We start from the raw sequence: 16,969 nt of genomic DNA on the forward strand, positions 1-16,969 counted from the left end.
AGTGAAACCCCCCACTCCTCTCTCCATCAAATCAACTCTCTTTTTTGACCTGTAAAGTTTCTATCGACCGTTCCAAACTGGGCTCCCCTACCTGTTATGGGCCTTCGTTATCCCCAGCCCACTTTCTCATTTCGGCCCAACCTTACTTGGGCCTCCCCCACGCCCAACCTTGTTACACTTGTAGTTCGTGTCATACTAGACAATCTCATCATTTGTGCTGGATTGTTTTCCAAGGTGGTAACATCGAATCTTTACTCTTTTATTAGAAGTGTAATAAGAGGAAAGGGAGAAGTTGGATGCTAGTTAAGCAACCGTGAATTAAAGAATTTAGTTGGAGGGTAAAATATAGCTTGCCGCATGGACCATAAGAAGGGGCGATCATGCGTCGCTCATTCACGTTGTTGGAGGTGACTTCTCAACTCACACGTGACATAAGGTAATTGGATCATCTGAACTGCATGTGTCTTATATTGCCAAAACACAAGTTTCATCACCTCGACCACAACTCTTATGGCTGAGCCGACCTGTTTGTATTAAGCATCGTTCTCCAAGTCTTTGGTTGAACTGCTTACCTCACCTCGGTTCAGCCTCTTCTCCGACAAACTTTACGACAACGCACTGCATTTCATGCCAACCTTAAAGAGTCATTGAGGCTTTGTCAGGGACATGGTCGAAGATTCCGCCTATAAATAGGACCATTTGTTCCTTTAAAAGGTACGCGAATACTAAATTCTCTCTCGAGTTTTAGTTTGGCCAACTGACTTTAGCATCTGAGTGTATTCTGTTTTGTAGATCACCCATTCAGCTCATCCTTTGAGCAACTCTCAGTCCGAGTCGAGGTCAGCGAAGTTGATCATTTTTCTGATCAAACACACGCCACAACTCATTTACCATTACCGAGCTCAATGTTTCGACCTATGATAGATTATCTATTTTCGTGAAGCTCACCGATTTATGTAACTCGCATTACCTAAAAATGCTTCTACAAGCATTAAGACATGCTACAGAGCAAAATCAATTACAATTGTGTACCAAATTCTACAATAACTACTATAACAGAACGGTCTCTCTCCTGACTCATATAAGGTCTTGACTCTTCTGTGTGGTATTCATTCTCGTTTGACTCTTGGAATCACATCCAGCCGTGGTAGTGATAAAACAAACAAAACGAAAGAAACCTCATTTCTTTAGATCAAAACGGAACCTTAGTAGGCACTCATTCTTGCATACATGTATGCGATTATGTTTGGAATTGACCTACTAGCTCGAGCTGTAGATTGACTTGAACATCAAAGTATTCGTTCATTGCGTGTAGGTATTCCAACATAGTTCGTTCTGTTTAACTCAGTTAAAAGCTCAGCCCAAATCTCAGCTTCTCAGGAATCCAATATCAACAAATTCAATTTAATTTTGTAATAAAGTCCTTTATTCTGAAAATGAGACGTTGACGAGTACGACGAGTGATTGCGAGCAGATAAGAGTGACGGGTGACAAAATTTTTATGTGAGACAAGACAAATTAGGAATGAATTGACACCTAACACCTGCTCAGCTCCAAGTTTTCCCAAAAGGGACGGAAATGGAAGATGTGGGGCTACTAGGATCTAGATTTTGGTCCCCTAGAGGGCAGGAGGAATTTTGATCAGTATTGTATTATTATTATTATGAAACTTTAAAACGTTTTATATAGAATAGGTGGGATTATTGTTGCGTGACCAAAGGGAAAATCAACACCCAAATCAAAGAATGGTTCTTTTTGACTAATCCAAATTGCAGTCTAAGAAACCAACTCCCATATTAACCCCATTCATAGGAACGACCCTGAAAACAATTTAGAAAAGCAAAAGAAAAAGACAAAAGAAAAAGAAAGGAAAGAAAAGGGTTTCATAATTCAGAAATGGTGCTGTTCCCCTTTGAAGGTGGAGAAATCCGTTGTACATGGAAGAACAAAGGCAGGTGAAGGCCAATTCACAAACAGATCAAAACCTGCAAATTCTTTCGGCGGCCATAATTAGGAGCTTGGCCACGCCCTGCGTCCACATATCGTACTCCCTCTGGTTTCTGCACTCGAATTCCACCACCCCTCGCAGCAGCGTCTTCACCCCGAAGTACCGCCGCTCCTCCCCGCCCTCGAGAAGATGCCGCCCCGGCCACGCCGGGATGTCTTTCATCACCTCCACTATCAAATCTGCCACGACATATCCATATATGAATTAAATTTACTCAATCTATCAGTTTTGTCAACGATACTAAACAACCTAACAAGGGTTAATATAGTATAAAAGTTCAAAACCCTCTGGAGCATCCGGTCGATTCCACGTCGAAAATGTAAGGAACATGAATAACCTTAAACTTTATCCTTAATATGATATCGGAGTAGAAGCCCAAAAATCTCGTTTCCTTCTAAACCCGTCAACTTCAAGCTTAAGATCAAGTGGAGGATTTATTCGTTCTTAGCAGAAAAACACTCTCTTCATTAATCTTTTAATTAATCCTTTCTTTGTTTTTTTCCAACTTTGCTGCGGCTGCTCTGCTTTGGCTTTCGTCAATCCCCATAAGAGATAACGCCCACCACACCAATTTCCACATCCCTTTCAAATCAAAAATGAAATCTAATTTAAAACTTACTTTTTTTCTTTTTGGTTATGGTCCCAGCCACGTGCCTGCTCTTCATCTTCAACACAACTTGATTCGTTCTGTCGATATAAACAGAGACGATTTTCCAATGAAGATCACCTGCAACAACAATAATATAATATATGCTTAGTTTAGTTTTGAATGGAAAATGAAATTAATGGGAATGATTAATTACCATTACGGGTGCGTTTGAGGAGCTCACAGCCATTAGCAAGCAATCCTCTGAAGCAGAGGGATTGGAGATTGTCTTCACGTGGAAGCTGAACCAAGCCGCGCTGAAGCTCGCCACTGAAGTTTCGATCCAGTACAATGTTGTTATTATTAGAATTATCAGCAATATTAATAATAGTATTAGTAATGCCGCTGCTTGAAGCTCCGATCCCTTTCTCCGCCGGAATAATCGCCGCCGCATTCCACACTTCCTTCATCCCCCGCGACTTCAGCGTCGCCGCTCCTCTTAATGCTACAAATACCAATATCCAAATTTCATTACCATCCAATACATTATTCTCCTCTAAATTAACCTTTCACAGTTCAAACATAATAAACTTTGTTTCTTTAACCATTTTGTTTTTTAAAATTATATTTGTTTCCTTTCGAAAAGAATTATGTATGTTTTTAACTCATTCAAACTCTTAACTAAATAAAAAAAAAATAAATTAATTTTGTTAGTACGTGCAAAATAAAAAAATACATGATCAAAATAGTGTTAAATTATAAAATTTTGGCTAAAAAAATAAATAAAGATGGAACAATCCACAATTTCTTCCCTTAATTTTGAAAATATTGTATAGAATAGTTAAAATTTCAATGTCTAATTTGACACTTTAAGGCCAACCTAGCTTTAATGTTTAATTCCAACTAAAAAAAATGGCCACGGCTATGTTTAATAATCATTTATTTTGTTTAGTTTTTTAAATCACTTGGGTTTGTTATGATTTAATCTAAACCAATATTTTTAAGAATTAGTTCAAATATAATTTTTATAAATAACAAACTAAAAAGAATTGATATCAAAGGAATGAAACTTAAATCTTTATAATTTAAGAAGTTAGAATGGCAAAAAATGTATAGCTCCGAGGAGAAAATCACAATACAACCTGTTGCGGCGGCGGCGGTGAGCGTCATAATATCGCCGGCGGACTTGACATTGACGGCGGAGTTAATGACGGAGGCGAGATGATCGTGTTCCGCTCCCATCGCCTCGGCAGCCTCCACGCATTGGGCGGCGACCAAGGTGGCGGCGGAGGCCATGGCGATATCGGTCTTCGGAATTTCTTTGCCGTCATTGGCACCGGAGGCGGAGGCGGAGGCAATGGCGGCGATAGCCGCCGCGACTCCGGCAACCGAAATGGCAGCATGGAGCTGCGCAGTCTGGACTCTGTTCTCCTCCTTCCTCCTCTCCTTCCTCTCCTTGAGCCACCTGCCGACGGTCTTGCCGCCGGCGGCGGAGGCGCCGGACCCACTCACGGTGGCTCTTAAATGGGAAGAATTCAAAGCGTAGTTGGAGCGGTAAACCTGCATGGAATTTTGGTGATCCATCATTGGGGAAATTTAGGGGAAATTGGACGAAGTTTGATTTCGTGTAATCCAATGATTGAATTCTTCGTCATAGTAGAGAGGATTTGGAATCAATTTCTCTCAATAATTGTTCGCCGGAAAGCCCTGTTTTTAGGACACCCAATATTCAATTGGATGAACCAAACAATGGCCTCGAGAATCGGTCTTTCAAATATTGGGTGGTTCAATTATCCTTACACAATTTAACAGATCCTGGTCATTATTGTCAACCACAATTCTTTAAGCCTAGACTGAAAACTATAATTCCCAAGTAAGAAATCCAAGGTTTTAAGTTATATTTAGCTCAATTGAAAAAAAAAAAGCCGTTAAACAGTCTTTTCTTTTAATGGCTGGAATTTAAGGTACCTTCCTTGACTAAGGTAACGTTCTTGGTCCAAAAATGGGAGAGGAAATTAAATACAATTGACGACTGACTCGACCGAAGAAGAGTTGAAGACTAAACGTGTGCACTATTTTGATATCAACCGCAATATTAGAACAACAAAAAAAAATATAAAAAAGATATAAAAATAATCAATAATCAATTTAACTATAAAAAAATATTTCATTGACACAGAATTAAAAGATTATAAATAGGAAAAAAATTCCGCTCCTTGAAGTTAAAGATGAACTTTCCTCTTGTTACGAATAAATAGATGTTTTTTCTTCTTAATTTCGGAGCCAAATTTTGTCCGTAGAAATTAAATAGATGTTTTCTCTTCTTTTTCTTTTGTAGAAACTACTTAACTCCTTGCTATAAAGACTAATCTTATCCTTAGGTATAAAATGTTTGAACCAATGTAAAAGGAGAGATATTTAAGAAAAAAATATATAATGAATTATTAAATATTTAATGGTGGAAACAGGTTAAGTACTCACGAGTCCAAGAATTTAATTGAAAAAGAATAAGAGTGAGTAGAAAAAGGAACCTTGTTGTCGAGGTCGGCGATGTCAGAAGGAGAAAAAGGTGGGCTGTCGGTTAATGATGCGGCGTTTAGTGGGCCGCTGCTGTGCGACAACCGCCCGGAATTCCGAGGAGAAACGTCTTGCTGTCCAAATTAAATTAAACCACAAATTCAATTTTATAATTTTGTTACAAAAATTATGCGAAACAAAATTAAAATTTTCCAATAACAATAATCCAAACATTTTCAAATGCAAGAGAAATCATACCGAATGCGACAAGATACGTTCCATGACCATTTGGGAGGTTTCTGAAGAAGTATAGGAAAAGGGGTTCATAAAGACCAAAAAGCCGTCGGAGTCGGAATGGCCGGCGGAATTATTGTCCATAATAATGTCGCCGGCGGCGTAACCCCCGACCGGAATCTTGGAATTGAGGAAGTTAGTGGAGGGGGAGACGGCCCAATTAGACCGGTAGAGGAAGTCCAGGGAGGAGGAATCGAGTGGCGCGGCGGCGGAGGACGGCGGCGGAGGCATGGCGGAGGCGGAGGATGGAGGAGAAAAGGAAAAAAGAGAAAGAAAGAAGACAAAAAGAAAAGGGAAATAAAATGGAAGATATATGTGTGTGGTGTCCGTAAGGCATGGAATCGCTGTAGTACGGTTGCAGAAATGGTTATGTTATGCAAATTTGTTTGGAGTTGGAGAGAGACAACCTCTTTTGCTTTCAACTTTATTCTTCTTTCGGACCTAAAAGCTTCTAAACACAGCATACCAACGCAACAATGCTACATCTATTCCATTTCTCCCACACTTTTTTTTTTCTCTCTTTTCCTTTTGATTATAAAATTCAATTACTGTTTTCCTTTATGATATTTTAAGTCTAAGTACCGTCGACTTTAACCGGCTCCTAAACTTTTTAATCTCGTGTCTAATAAATTTGAGAGATATATATTTAATGAATCTATTTGAACAAAAAATACAACATGACATATGGACTTGGAAACTCAGCTCTTGATATCGTTCGAAGGGGTTAATAAAGCTACTAGAAAATATCGATCTAAACCCAGAACCGAGCTGGAGACTGTAATTTGGAAAAGCTTACCTGAAATTCTACAGAGCCGACCTGAAGACTCCGACCTGGGGCCCAACAGACACAATCGCTCATGGGAGCGGTTACAACTGTCTTGCTCCCCTACCCCCAACTGCCTATAAAAGAGACATTCTGCCTCTTGACTCAGGTATGCAATTATGTTACGAGAATGAATTACCATAGCTCGTGCCACTTCTAACTTGAGTATCAGAATCTGCGGTAGCTGGAAAAAATTATGTATCAACAGAATCTCTATTAGAAGTAAAAGTAAATTTTGTGTCTAATAAGATATTGAGCTTTAAATTTTGTGTTTAATAAATTAAAAAATACATCAAGGATCTAGGCATACAAATTAGTTGTTAAATTTTTTATGATCTATTGGACACAAAATAGAAAGCTTAGAGATTTGTTAAACAATTTTTAAAGGGGTGAGACTTATTTGAAAATCTATCCAATAATTTATAAAGTTTAAGGAATCTTTAGGCACAAATTTGAAAGTTTGGTATGAAACTAAATTTTAAAGTACAAAACTATATACTTTTTTAAAGCTTTTGTTCAAACAAGACTTTTGTGACATAACTAGGTGTTTCGTTTCATACTTAGATCTTGCGAGGATCATAGGAGAATTGTGAAAATTTGGAATTGCGATATAATTTATATACTAATTTGGTGTATAAAATTAGGTATTTTTCAAAATAGTTATATAAATAATATATAATAAATATGTAAGGTTAAAGTTAACGAAACAAATAGCGAAGACATTACTTAATACTTATCTCTGTAAAGGTGAAAGTTCAAATATTTTTCTCTTGTAACTAAAAATATCAATAATATGTATTTTTAAATATATCAGAAAAATTTAAACTTTACACAAATAATATATTCTAAATCTAAATCAAACTCAAACTCAAGGAATGTAGCGAGAAGAGTGACACTTTTTAAGTTATATTTGAAAAAAAAATCGTTACTTTTTCAAAAAATACCTATTAAATTTGTGTTATGAAGCTAACATTTCTCTCTCTTTTAATAATAGTAATAAAAAAACTTCTCTACTTTATTTTGTTTTTTTATTTTTAATGTAATTAGATGTTGTGTGTTAGGCTACTCTAACAAAGGAATATAAATTAAATTGTTAGCCAGAGTACTTGAATCATAAACATAAGAGACAAAGTAGTGAAATATGTGTAAATTTAAGGGCTTGTTTGTTAAACTATTTCTAATACAAATTTCTATTTATTGTTTCAATAGTACTAAACTATTTTCCTAATTTATGAGTTTCAAGAATGTTTGGATATTACTATTTTTCTACAACACGCATTTCTATCTTAGTCACGTTTTAAATGCTGGTTCATAATGTTGTTCTTAGTTTCACGAGAATTTTGTTAAATTCACATCTATTTAATATTAAAATACCATAATAATAAATAGATAAATAAATAAAAAGTAAAAAATATTAATAATAAAATAAATAAAAAATCGCACTTTGCTTCATTTCTCTTTCATACCCAGAGAATTCTGCATGGCCCAAAGTCGAGCCCCCTTCATTCCAAGCCCAGGCCCATAACTTGATAGAGTGTTATTGATAAATTTGACCACTTTTTAGATTGAAAATCAATCATTCATGCAAGAGATAATACGAAGGACTATTTTGAAATCTTAATTACATAAATGTCCCTAGGTTTCAAAATTTACACTTTTTAGATATTTGCAGTTAGGATTTTATTTTAATACCGTTTCTACCCTTATTTATTACTTTTTATTTTATTATAATTTTTAAATTTTAAAGATTTGAATTCTTAATGTGTAATTATATTCATTTAATTCTTGTGGCCCCATTCAAAATTTCAACCTTAATTCCTCAAATCTCTCCTTCAAAAAAAAGATTTTTTTCTCTCACCAATTAATAACTTCCAATTTTGTTAAATGAATTAAATGCTGCCGATTCTCTTTCCTCGTTTGCTGTCGATTTTCTCCGGCCACCGTGCAAAGCCGGTTTTCTTCACCGCTGTCTTCGTTTCCAAGGTTCAAAGACGTTGGCTGCCAGACCTTCATTTTCCATCTTCAGGGATTTTATGAACAAGGTATTTATTTCTTTTGCACGTTTCCAACGCCGTTCATTCCCGTTCATTCTCGTCGTCGTTCATTCCCGTCGACATCTTTGCAAGTTTCCAACACCGTTCATTGTACACCAAATCAACGAGGTATTGATTTCTTCTTCCCCAGACACGTCCAAACCTTCAATTTCCGTCGCTGAATAGACTTTCTGTCGACGTCTTTGGACGTTTCCGACGTCGTGCAACGTGTTCCTCGTCTTCTGTCCCCTTGTGTTTATACCATGGGTAATTAATAGTCTTCCGTTGAGATTGGTATATATGGGGATATGGAAGTTCTAAACGTCTCACAGTGTTAGTATTCCTGATTATATTCGTATATATAGGTATATATTGTATATGTGAATATATCTTATATGTGTATACATATATCTTATAGTCTTCCGTTAAGATTGGTATATATGGGGATATATTTTGTTTATGTGTATAGAAAATTGAAGTTCTAAATGTTTCATATTCTTAGTATTCCCGATTATATTCGTATATATAGGTATATATCTTATATGTGTATATATCTTATAGTTGTATACAAGATATAAACGCATATATCCTATAGTAATGTAGAAAGGGTCCTCAAAAACTGAAGTTTTAAACGTCTAGCGAAAAAAGTTCTTAGATTTCGAATTTAGATTTTTGGACGGGATTTGGAGATATTTTGGGAGGTTATGACTTCAATTTTGGGGAATTTAGGGTTTTGTTTTTAATGTTTTGGTGTTTTAATTTGTTTTGGGAAGTATCATTAACCTAAAATTATGGGATGTAAATTATAACCTTCCAATTAATTAATTTTGCATATTAAAATGAATTTAAAATTAATTTGTAAATACAAGAGGCTATTTAAGTAATTTATATGATGGGTACCCTTTCAAATAGGGTTGATACATAACATTTGTAAATTCTATACCTTCCATCATTTTATGTAATTAGGATATTTAAATAGTTCATCAATGTACTAATCCCTTCATACAAACAAACGATTACTTCATAAAACAGTTAACAAAAATAATCACTAATCAAATTAACGAACGAAATAATATTTTAAAGATGTAATTGACAGTTACTTATATATTTATAATTATATTCATCCACTGTGATTAACAGATTAAATAGAATCATAATTATTTAAATTTTAATTGGTGTCCATTTACGTTACCATGTTGGTAAATATAGTAACATTATTATGATTTTACAAATATGACAATTTAAAAAAAAAAGTTTTTTTAGGTGACTAATTTAGACTTTTTTACGTAATTCCTTTTTTACTCTCCTATATCATTTATAGACGTTTTCATTGATAGATGCTGATAAGTTATAAATGTCTATCTTTGATAGATTGATAATCGTAAATTAGTGACAAATGTTTATTTCGACTGCATTTGTTTGTTTGTTTTTTTTGTTAGTTGTTATATCTGCAATTGTTTTGCCATATATGCAAGCACACTATTTAAAAGTTCATAAAAAAGTCAAAAACCTTACTTTAAAAATTTGTAGGAAGGTCATGTAACACACTTTTTTTTAGTTAGACAGTAGAGGAGCGAATCGTAATAGATACTTTATCTATTTCACCTATGCTTAGATCGAGTTTTCCACGAGATGAATATTTTTTGAGTCTCCAAATTTATATAAATATTTAAAATTTACCTATGGAATGAAAAACGTTGGGTGGTTGTGTTTTAGCTAGTTTGATGGGAAATAGGTGAAAATTTAGTTAGATAATTAAATAAAAGTGTGAGCGACCGACGGGCACCTCAGCGGGAGAAAAAACATGGGAACGTGAAGGAGATCCGACAAGATAGAGCGGCAACAGGCAATTCAATGCTACCCCTCATCTTCTTGTCTCAAAACCCACTCCATTGTCTTTTTTTTTTTTTTTTTTTTTTTTAAAAAGAAACAACTACTTTCAAATTTCTCCAAACCCCTGTATTTATAAATCTCTTTCAATTTCTTCAACACAACTACATATATGGTGTTTGAAAATTTTAAATAATGCACACTAACATAAGAGTTATATCTTCTTAACGTGTTTTGTTATATCTTGAAATGTCAGGTTCAAACATTTAGAGTGGTTATGAATTGATTTTGTAAATAGATGAAGATAGAAGGATTGGAAAATGTATAAAGTTTGTGCTTGGAGCTGATCGGGTTGCTCCAAGTTCAAATTGAAATATATATATACATAAATGTTAGTTTGAGCGAAGTTTGGATCAAAGTTAAAAAACAAGAGAATTGTATGTGCTTTATAGCTCATGTACTTTCATGCAGTGAGGTAGATGCATTCATGTCTACGCTATAACATGACAAAAACTAGCTTGCATTGCTTGAAAAGATGTAACTTTATAGTTCGGTTGTACCTTTGTTCGGTGTCAAATGTGATGTTGCGTACCGAATCGTGTATTATGTCTTATGCGCTACGCTCATGTCTCCTTTTATAATTTGAAGACCTTGTATCAATAATATGAATCATGGTGAGAGAGGGCAATTTTAAGGTTCTAGGTTATGTGGGCTTGTGAGAAGATCAAATGACTTAACCATGACTTAACCATGTTTATAAGATAACAACTTATTCGTCTTATTGTCCATTAATTTTAAGATGAACCAGATTATGTAAAATTTATAAGAGTTTTAGAAAGTAACACAGAGAGGAAAATGAATCATTTGAGGGGTTTCTTTTGAATCTTTTTATTTTATTTTATTTTTAATATTTAAGAAAATTTTAATCAAATTCAAATGCAAGTCTATTTCGTTTTCCTTTTTGCTATTTCCAAGCTAGTTAATTAGTATACATATCTTTCAATTTAATGTTCAGACAAGAACAATGATGACTAACGATAAATTAATTTTTTAAAAAAGGGAGAAAATTAAAATCCAGTAGAGAAAACAAACTAATTACGCGCTAATTAATTAATTACACTTGTTTAATCCTTGCACATGGAAAGATAATTGCTTTGTTTTTAAATGAACTCCATGTGGAGAGCACCTAAGCAAGTAGACGACATACTAATCAAAAGATTCTCACGTCAAATACACCAATTATTTGCAAATTAATCTTTTTAATCACATTCCCAATAAAAATTAATATTATGAATAATCCACTAATGTTATTTGTAGTTTTGCTTTCTTAAGCTTCATAATCAAACCCAAATTATTCTAAGCATTTTTAGGACCCAAATCGAAAAAAAAAATGAGTTCAATATTATCTAAACTTATATTATATTTTTTTAATTCAATAATATTTAATTCAACAATATGTGGAAGTAGGTATTTGAACCTCTGACACTTTAATCAATAATATATACCTTGACCAGTTGAACTATACTATATTCATTCAATGTAATACAAATATGAGTTTATTATATAGTTTGAAGTATAGTTTGATTATTAATATGAATATCCACAAAGGTAGATGAAACAAGGAAATTGCTTCCCAAAGGCAAAACACAAGCTCAAAGGGGGAATTATTTATATAAACAAGCCATGTGAGTGCCAACTAATTTTTGTTTAATAATTTGATATATGGATATATGTCCTTAGCAATAATACAAAGATTAATACTTCATTTCTATCCATTGGTGGTAATGTGTGTTGTCAAATCTCCATCATTTTCATTTTATCTCTTATATTCCAATTTTGTTTTTTAAATAATTTCTTTACATAATAATTTAAGTCTTATTTTTGGGCTAGGGACATTCTTAATTATGTAAAATGTTATGTTTTGATTGAACTTAAACAGTGAAATTTTGTTTACAGATCTTATTGTTTAAATTTCTTTGTTGCATTATTACTAAAAAATTGTACATCACATAGAGACTTGTATTATAAATTCGGTTCATCAATTTTGAAAACAAATAGGTTATAATTAATCATGTTTATTACAATATGAAAACTTAGTGGAGATGAATATATGGAACTTCAAAAAATGAAACTAGAATATTGTTTGAAAATATAATGAAGAATATGTAGTAAAATGAATAGTTAGCTAGATCGGTTTGATAACAATTTTCACTATTCCCACCTGTGTATCCACTTGTCTTCTTATCAACATTAATTTTTTTAAAATACAAGAAAAATTTTGAAAATCAAAAGGAGTAGTTTTCAAAAAAATATTTTTATTTTTAAAATTAACTAAAATTTCAAATGTAAACGAAGAAAAGTGAAAACTATAACGAACCGTGACAAAACAAATATACTTGGTAAATTTTAAAATAGGATTCAAACCAAGAAAGAATTAAAAAAAGAAAACTAAACAAGAAACATAAAATTGACGTCGTTTGTGTGTATTTTTTTTTTTTCCTTTTTAATGAAATTTGACCCTATTCGTTTCTTACAATTTTTTTTAGATGATTATTTTAGGTAAATAATGATTGGACTTATTATTATCTTTTTTTTTTTTAAGAATAACCAGTAAGGCTACCCAGCATGGTTGTCACACCCAATATTCCTTAATTGCTGATTTAATGGATAATAGGGTTAATGAAATGCTTTGACCGGCGTTTTAATCGATGCAATTAAATTTTCCAATAAATTAAATTAATTGGATTTACTAATCACAATCACAAGAAGTTGACATTTTATTTTATTTTCTCCCATTTCTCTTCTCTTTATGACCTTATACATATTTTCCTCAGGGTTGGGATTTGGGAAGGAAGAGAATTTTTTATTCTTTTCTAAAATGGACAGTGACTTATTGATTATTTTAGAGCTATCTCTGTCCAAACGAACATAGCTCCGCAGTAATTGATATATATATTCAATCAAGAGATTGTAAGTTCGATTATCTACTTCACATATTGGATAAAAAATTAATATTTTTGAAAAAAAATAATAGAGATAAGATTGTCTTTATTTGGGAAGAGAATATACATTTATCCAAATCTAAAGTCGAATTTGATAAAATTGAACGTTAAAAATATTTTGGACCATTTTGTCAAATTTAGAAGTGAGAGTTGAATTTGTCAAAAACAAAAAAGGGGTAAAAATCATCTTGAATTTCATAGATTTAAGACGAAAAAGGAAAAGAAAAGAAAGAACTATTGTGTTTAATTTTAATTATAACAAATTATGAAAAAATGAATCTCAAAATCTCAATTAATTAATTCAATTTAACGCAAAAAAGAGAGTAAAAACACATATAACTGCGAATAATTGATTATTTTTACACTTATAAAATTATGATACGTAGTTGTGATGGGCAGCTTCATTGCACATGACTCCTTAGAGTATTTTACAAGAGTGGCCATGTTCCTTGAAGCTTCACCCTCGACCCTTCTCTTCATTTTCCTAATTATGTTGAAAAAAAGACGTAAGTAAAATTGGCAAGTTTAACTCAACAATATCTACGAACTTATAGATTTAAATCTCTATTTACCCACTAGTAAATTGCATATGAAGTAATATATATAACAAAAAAAGGTTGAATTCGCTTTCTAAATTTTGCATAAAATATTGTATTTAAAACTAAAACAAAATGTTTTAGAGATCAAAATAAACAAAATAAAATTTAAATCTTATTTTAGTCCCTAACTCTAATGTTGATCTCTAAATTTTTTAAATGGATGTCTAATTTTGTTTTTAACTTTTAAAAAACAAATATTTTGGTCTCTAAATTTTCAAAATGTCTATTTTACCTTTAAAAAGTGGCAGTCAATAATATCTCAAATACTTATGTGAATACTTACATGCCCACGTAAACATATATTTGAAGTCTATTAAAGAAAAAACAAGGACAACATCTAAGAATTATTTTTTCAAATTTACGAAGTAAAATAGATATTTTGAAAATAAAATCTTAAACTTGGATAAACATAAAGATGAGAGGAACTAAAATGAACCATTTTGAAAATGTACATATTAAAATATAAAAGTCTGAAAAGTTGGTTACATTCAAACTTAAAAATTAAATATAAATTCAATGGTTCTTTTGTCTAATACAACAAAAATTCAATAGTTGAGGGTGGTACAGTGCAACATATCTCACTTTAATAGAAATTTAAGATTGTCTCAAAAAAAGGAAAAAAAAAAAAAGAACACTTGGCATTACAAAATTGTATATTTAATTCAATGAACCAAATAACTGAATAATACAAAAAGAACAACACCATCAATATTCCAGAATCTGTGGCTCGGGATCTTTCCTCTCTGTTTCTCATCCCATCATTTTCCTGTAAATTTATGAGTCCTCACAAATCCCCCATTTTCAGACAAATGAAACACTCACAAATCCGCCATTTTCATCTGGAAACCTACCCATCAATCACACACAAACAAATACCAGAAATCTCCATTTTTTAGCTGCCTCACCGGACCAATGGGCAAGGCCGGAAAATGGCTCAAGAATTTTCTCACCGGCAAGAAGGAACATTCCCCAATAGCCCATCAGATTTCTTCTGAAAACTCAACCACTCCGATTTCCACTCCCAAAGACAAGAAGCGATGGAGTTTCCGGCGACCCTCGCCGTCCAAGGACCTCAATCCGCCGGATCCGAATATTTCCGCCACCCCTCCGGCGACCACCACCACCACCTTCGACGTGGATAAGGAGCAGGAAAAACACGCAATGGCGATGGCAGCTGCGACGGCGGCGGCCGTCGCAGCTGCCCAAGCCGCCGCCGCCGCCATTCGTCTGACCGCCTCGGCGAACGAATCCACCGCAATTGAAGAAGCCGCTGCAATTGTAATCCAATCCGTTTTCCGATCTTATCTGGTACACACCCAAAACTCAAATTAACCTCAAATTTTGGATTATATAATTAATATATGATTTATTGAGTGATGATTTATTTATGGGATCAAATCTCTGTTGTTTCCTTCGAGCCTATCAGTGAACGGAGTGCTAGATATTCAAAATCCCAATTATGGAACTCCTTCTCTCCTATTTACTTTTCTCTCTCACTTCACACCTTAGAATATACCAGAGACAAACGGGACTTATAGTTTAGAGGATTGAGGATTAGAATACGTGGCTACGAACCACAGTGTTGGGGTTCCAATCCTTCCTCGCTCACACCCGACTAAAAAGGAAGAACTTTTTTCTTTGAAGTATGAAAATCATGATTGAAATAGTGGATCTAAAACTATGAAACTTGTTAGAACTAAATTTACCGAATTCAAGTTTTTAGATTCAGTTCTTTGAACGAATGAAACGATTAATTGGTGATTGGGAATTGGCAGGCGAGAAAGGCTCTTTGCGCACTAAAAGGGTTGGTGAAATTACAAGCGATGGTGAGGGGCCACCTGGTCAGAAAACGAGCCACCGAAACTCTCCGGTGTATGCAAGCTCTAGTGACGGCTCAGGCCAGAGCCCGAACCCAGAGGATCAAAATGGCCGAAGATTCTAAGCCCACCGCCAATCACTGGCACTCCGCCCACCGAAAATCCTTCCAAGAAAATCGCCTCCGTCAATCCCATCAAGTAATTTTCCCAAATAAAAAATTTGGGTTCAAATCAAAACAGAATCTTCTTCACAAATTTTGACGAGACGAAACGACTCTGTTCTTCCTTTTCTGCAGGAAATCGACAGAGAAATGGAAGAGAACATAAAGATCGTGGAGATGGATTTGGGTGGCCTGAAGAATCGCAATAGCTACAGCCATTACGGGTACTCGAATCAAGAAAGCTACCATCTCTCGCCGGCGCCGTCGGCGCTGACGGACATGAGCCCCAGGACTTACAGCGGCCATTTCGAAGATTACGGCTTTCAGAACAGCCCCCAAATCCGGTGCTTCTCCACCGTGGAGAAACCGGACCCGAATCGGCCACCGTTCGAATTTCCCAGATCGGAATATGCGGAATCTTTGCCTTATGGTTACCCACTTTTCCCCAATTATATGGCGAATACAGAGTCGTCGAAAGCCAAAGCGCGGTCGCAGAGTGCCCCCAAGGCGCGGCCGGAATCGTTGGAGCGGCAGCCGAGCCGGCGGCGGGCGTCGGTGGAAGGGCGGAACATTCCGAGGGCGGTGAGAATGCAGCGGTCGTCTTCGCATTTGAGCTCCGCCGCCGCGCAGAGCTACGCGTATCCTCCATGGCCGATCAAGCTCGACAGGTCCACAGTTTCCGAGTGCGGATCCACCTGCTCCGTCCTCACCAATTCCAACTATTGCCGATCGGTCGCAGGACACGAAGTAAGTATCTATTAAAGATGAATAAATGATAGCTCAACTAGACGAGCTCTATACCATGGATGAAGAAACCACCATTAACAAAAGTTTAAATCACTAAACAAGATAATTTAAACATTAAGTTCAAAACAATGGATTGAAGCCCATTTTGAAGGGAGGATTGATTGTTGTTTGGTTTTGTTGCAGGTTCATGGAATCAGGTACTAACAAACTGCATCAAAGCAACTGATTTTTTTTTTTTAAACCAAGAAGATGCTGAAAATAAACTAGCCAATTCCTGACCTTTCTTTTCATAACTATTTCCTTATTGAGTGTGTGGGTGTTTCGTTTTAATTCTCAGTGCCATTCCCATTGGACTGTAACTATCATTGTAATGTTTTTGTAAGTTTAGTTTAATTGGTTGTCCATTTTGTTTATAAGATTGAGAGATATTGATTTGTTATTTATAGCCCTTTTGAGTTCATGTTATATCATTTTGTATCTGGGTGAAACTCTTCTTATTCTAACATTTTTGTTAGTCAAATAATTGTCTTACTAAGTTCGACCCACATGGAA

General features: G+C 34.6%; 2 protein-coding genes across 2 annotated transcripts; one reads left to right on the forward strand and one right to left on the reverse strand.

Moving 5' to 3' along the window:
- Positions 1-1,868: 1,868 nt before the first annotated feature.
- On the reverse strand, positions 1,869-5,860 carry LOC111009163 (VAN3-binding protein). Its single transcript, XM_022282127.2, has 6 exons — positions 5,370-5,860; positions 5,126-5,245; positions 3,737-4,154; positions 2,812-3,099; positions 2,628-2,735; positions 1,869-2,187 (listed from the first exon to the last, which is right to left on the reverse strand). The coding sequence occupies exons 1-6, from the start codon at positions 5,634-5,636 to the stop codon at positions 1,979-1,981; spliced, it is 1,410 nt and encodes a 469-aa protein (XP_022137819.1). The 5' UTR covers positions 5,637-5,860; the 3' UTR covers positions 1,869-1,978.
- An 8,450-nt stretch (positions 5,861-14,310) lies between these two features.
- LOC111009329 (protein IQ-DOMAIN 19) lies at positions 14,311-16,882 on the forward strand. Its single transcript, XM_022282376.2, has 4 exons — positions 14,311-15,000; positions 15,468-15,707; positions 15,806-16,417; positions 16,601-16,882. The coding sequence occupies exons 1-4, from the start codon at positions 14,605-14,607 to the stop codon at positions 16,619-16,621; spliced, it is 1,269 nt and encodes a 422-aa protein (XP_022138068.2). The 5' UTR covers positions 14,311-14,604; the 3' UTR covers positions 16,622-16,882.
- The last annotated feature ends 87 nt before the right edge of the window (positions 16,883-16,969 follow it).

Source organism: Momordica charantia (assembly GCF_013281855.1).
Source record: "Momordica charantia cultivar OHB3-1 chromosome 5 unlocalized genomic scaffold, Mcharantia_2.0 BLBB01000005.1, whole genome shotgun sequence".
In the NCBI taxonomy this organism is placed as follows: Eukaryota; Viridiplantae; Streptophyta; class Magnoliopsida; order Cucurbitales; family Cucurbitaceae; genus Momordica; species Momordica charantia.

Bases quoted from the DNA above. Each gene is read 5' to 3' on its own strand.
- LOC111009163 (XM_022282127.2), bottom strand. From the start codon at position 5,636: ATGCCTCCGCCGCCGTCCTCCGCCGCCGCGCCACTCGATTCCTCCTCC. The intron at 5,246-5,369 runs GTATGATTTCTC...TAATTTGGACAG, and splicing joins AACGTATCTTGTCGCATTCG to CAAGACGTTTCTCCTCGGAA. The intron at 3,100-3,736 runs GTTGTATTGTGA...TGGTATTTGTAG, and splicing joins CACCGCCGCCGCCGCAACAG to CATTAAGAGGAGCGGCGACG.
- LOC111009329 (XM_022282376.2), top strand. From the start codon at position 14,605: ATGGGCAAGGCCGGAAAATGGCTCAAGAATTTTCTCACCGGCAAGAAG. The intron at 15,001-15,467 runs GTACACACCCAA...GGGAATTGGCAG, and splicing joins CCGTTTTCCGATCTTATCTG to GCGAGAAAGGCTCTTTGCGC. The intron at 15,708-15,805 runs GTAATTTTCCCA...CCTTTTCTGCAG, and splicing joins GCCTCCGTCAATCCCATCAA to GAAATCGACAGAGAAATGGA.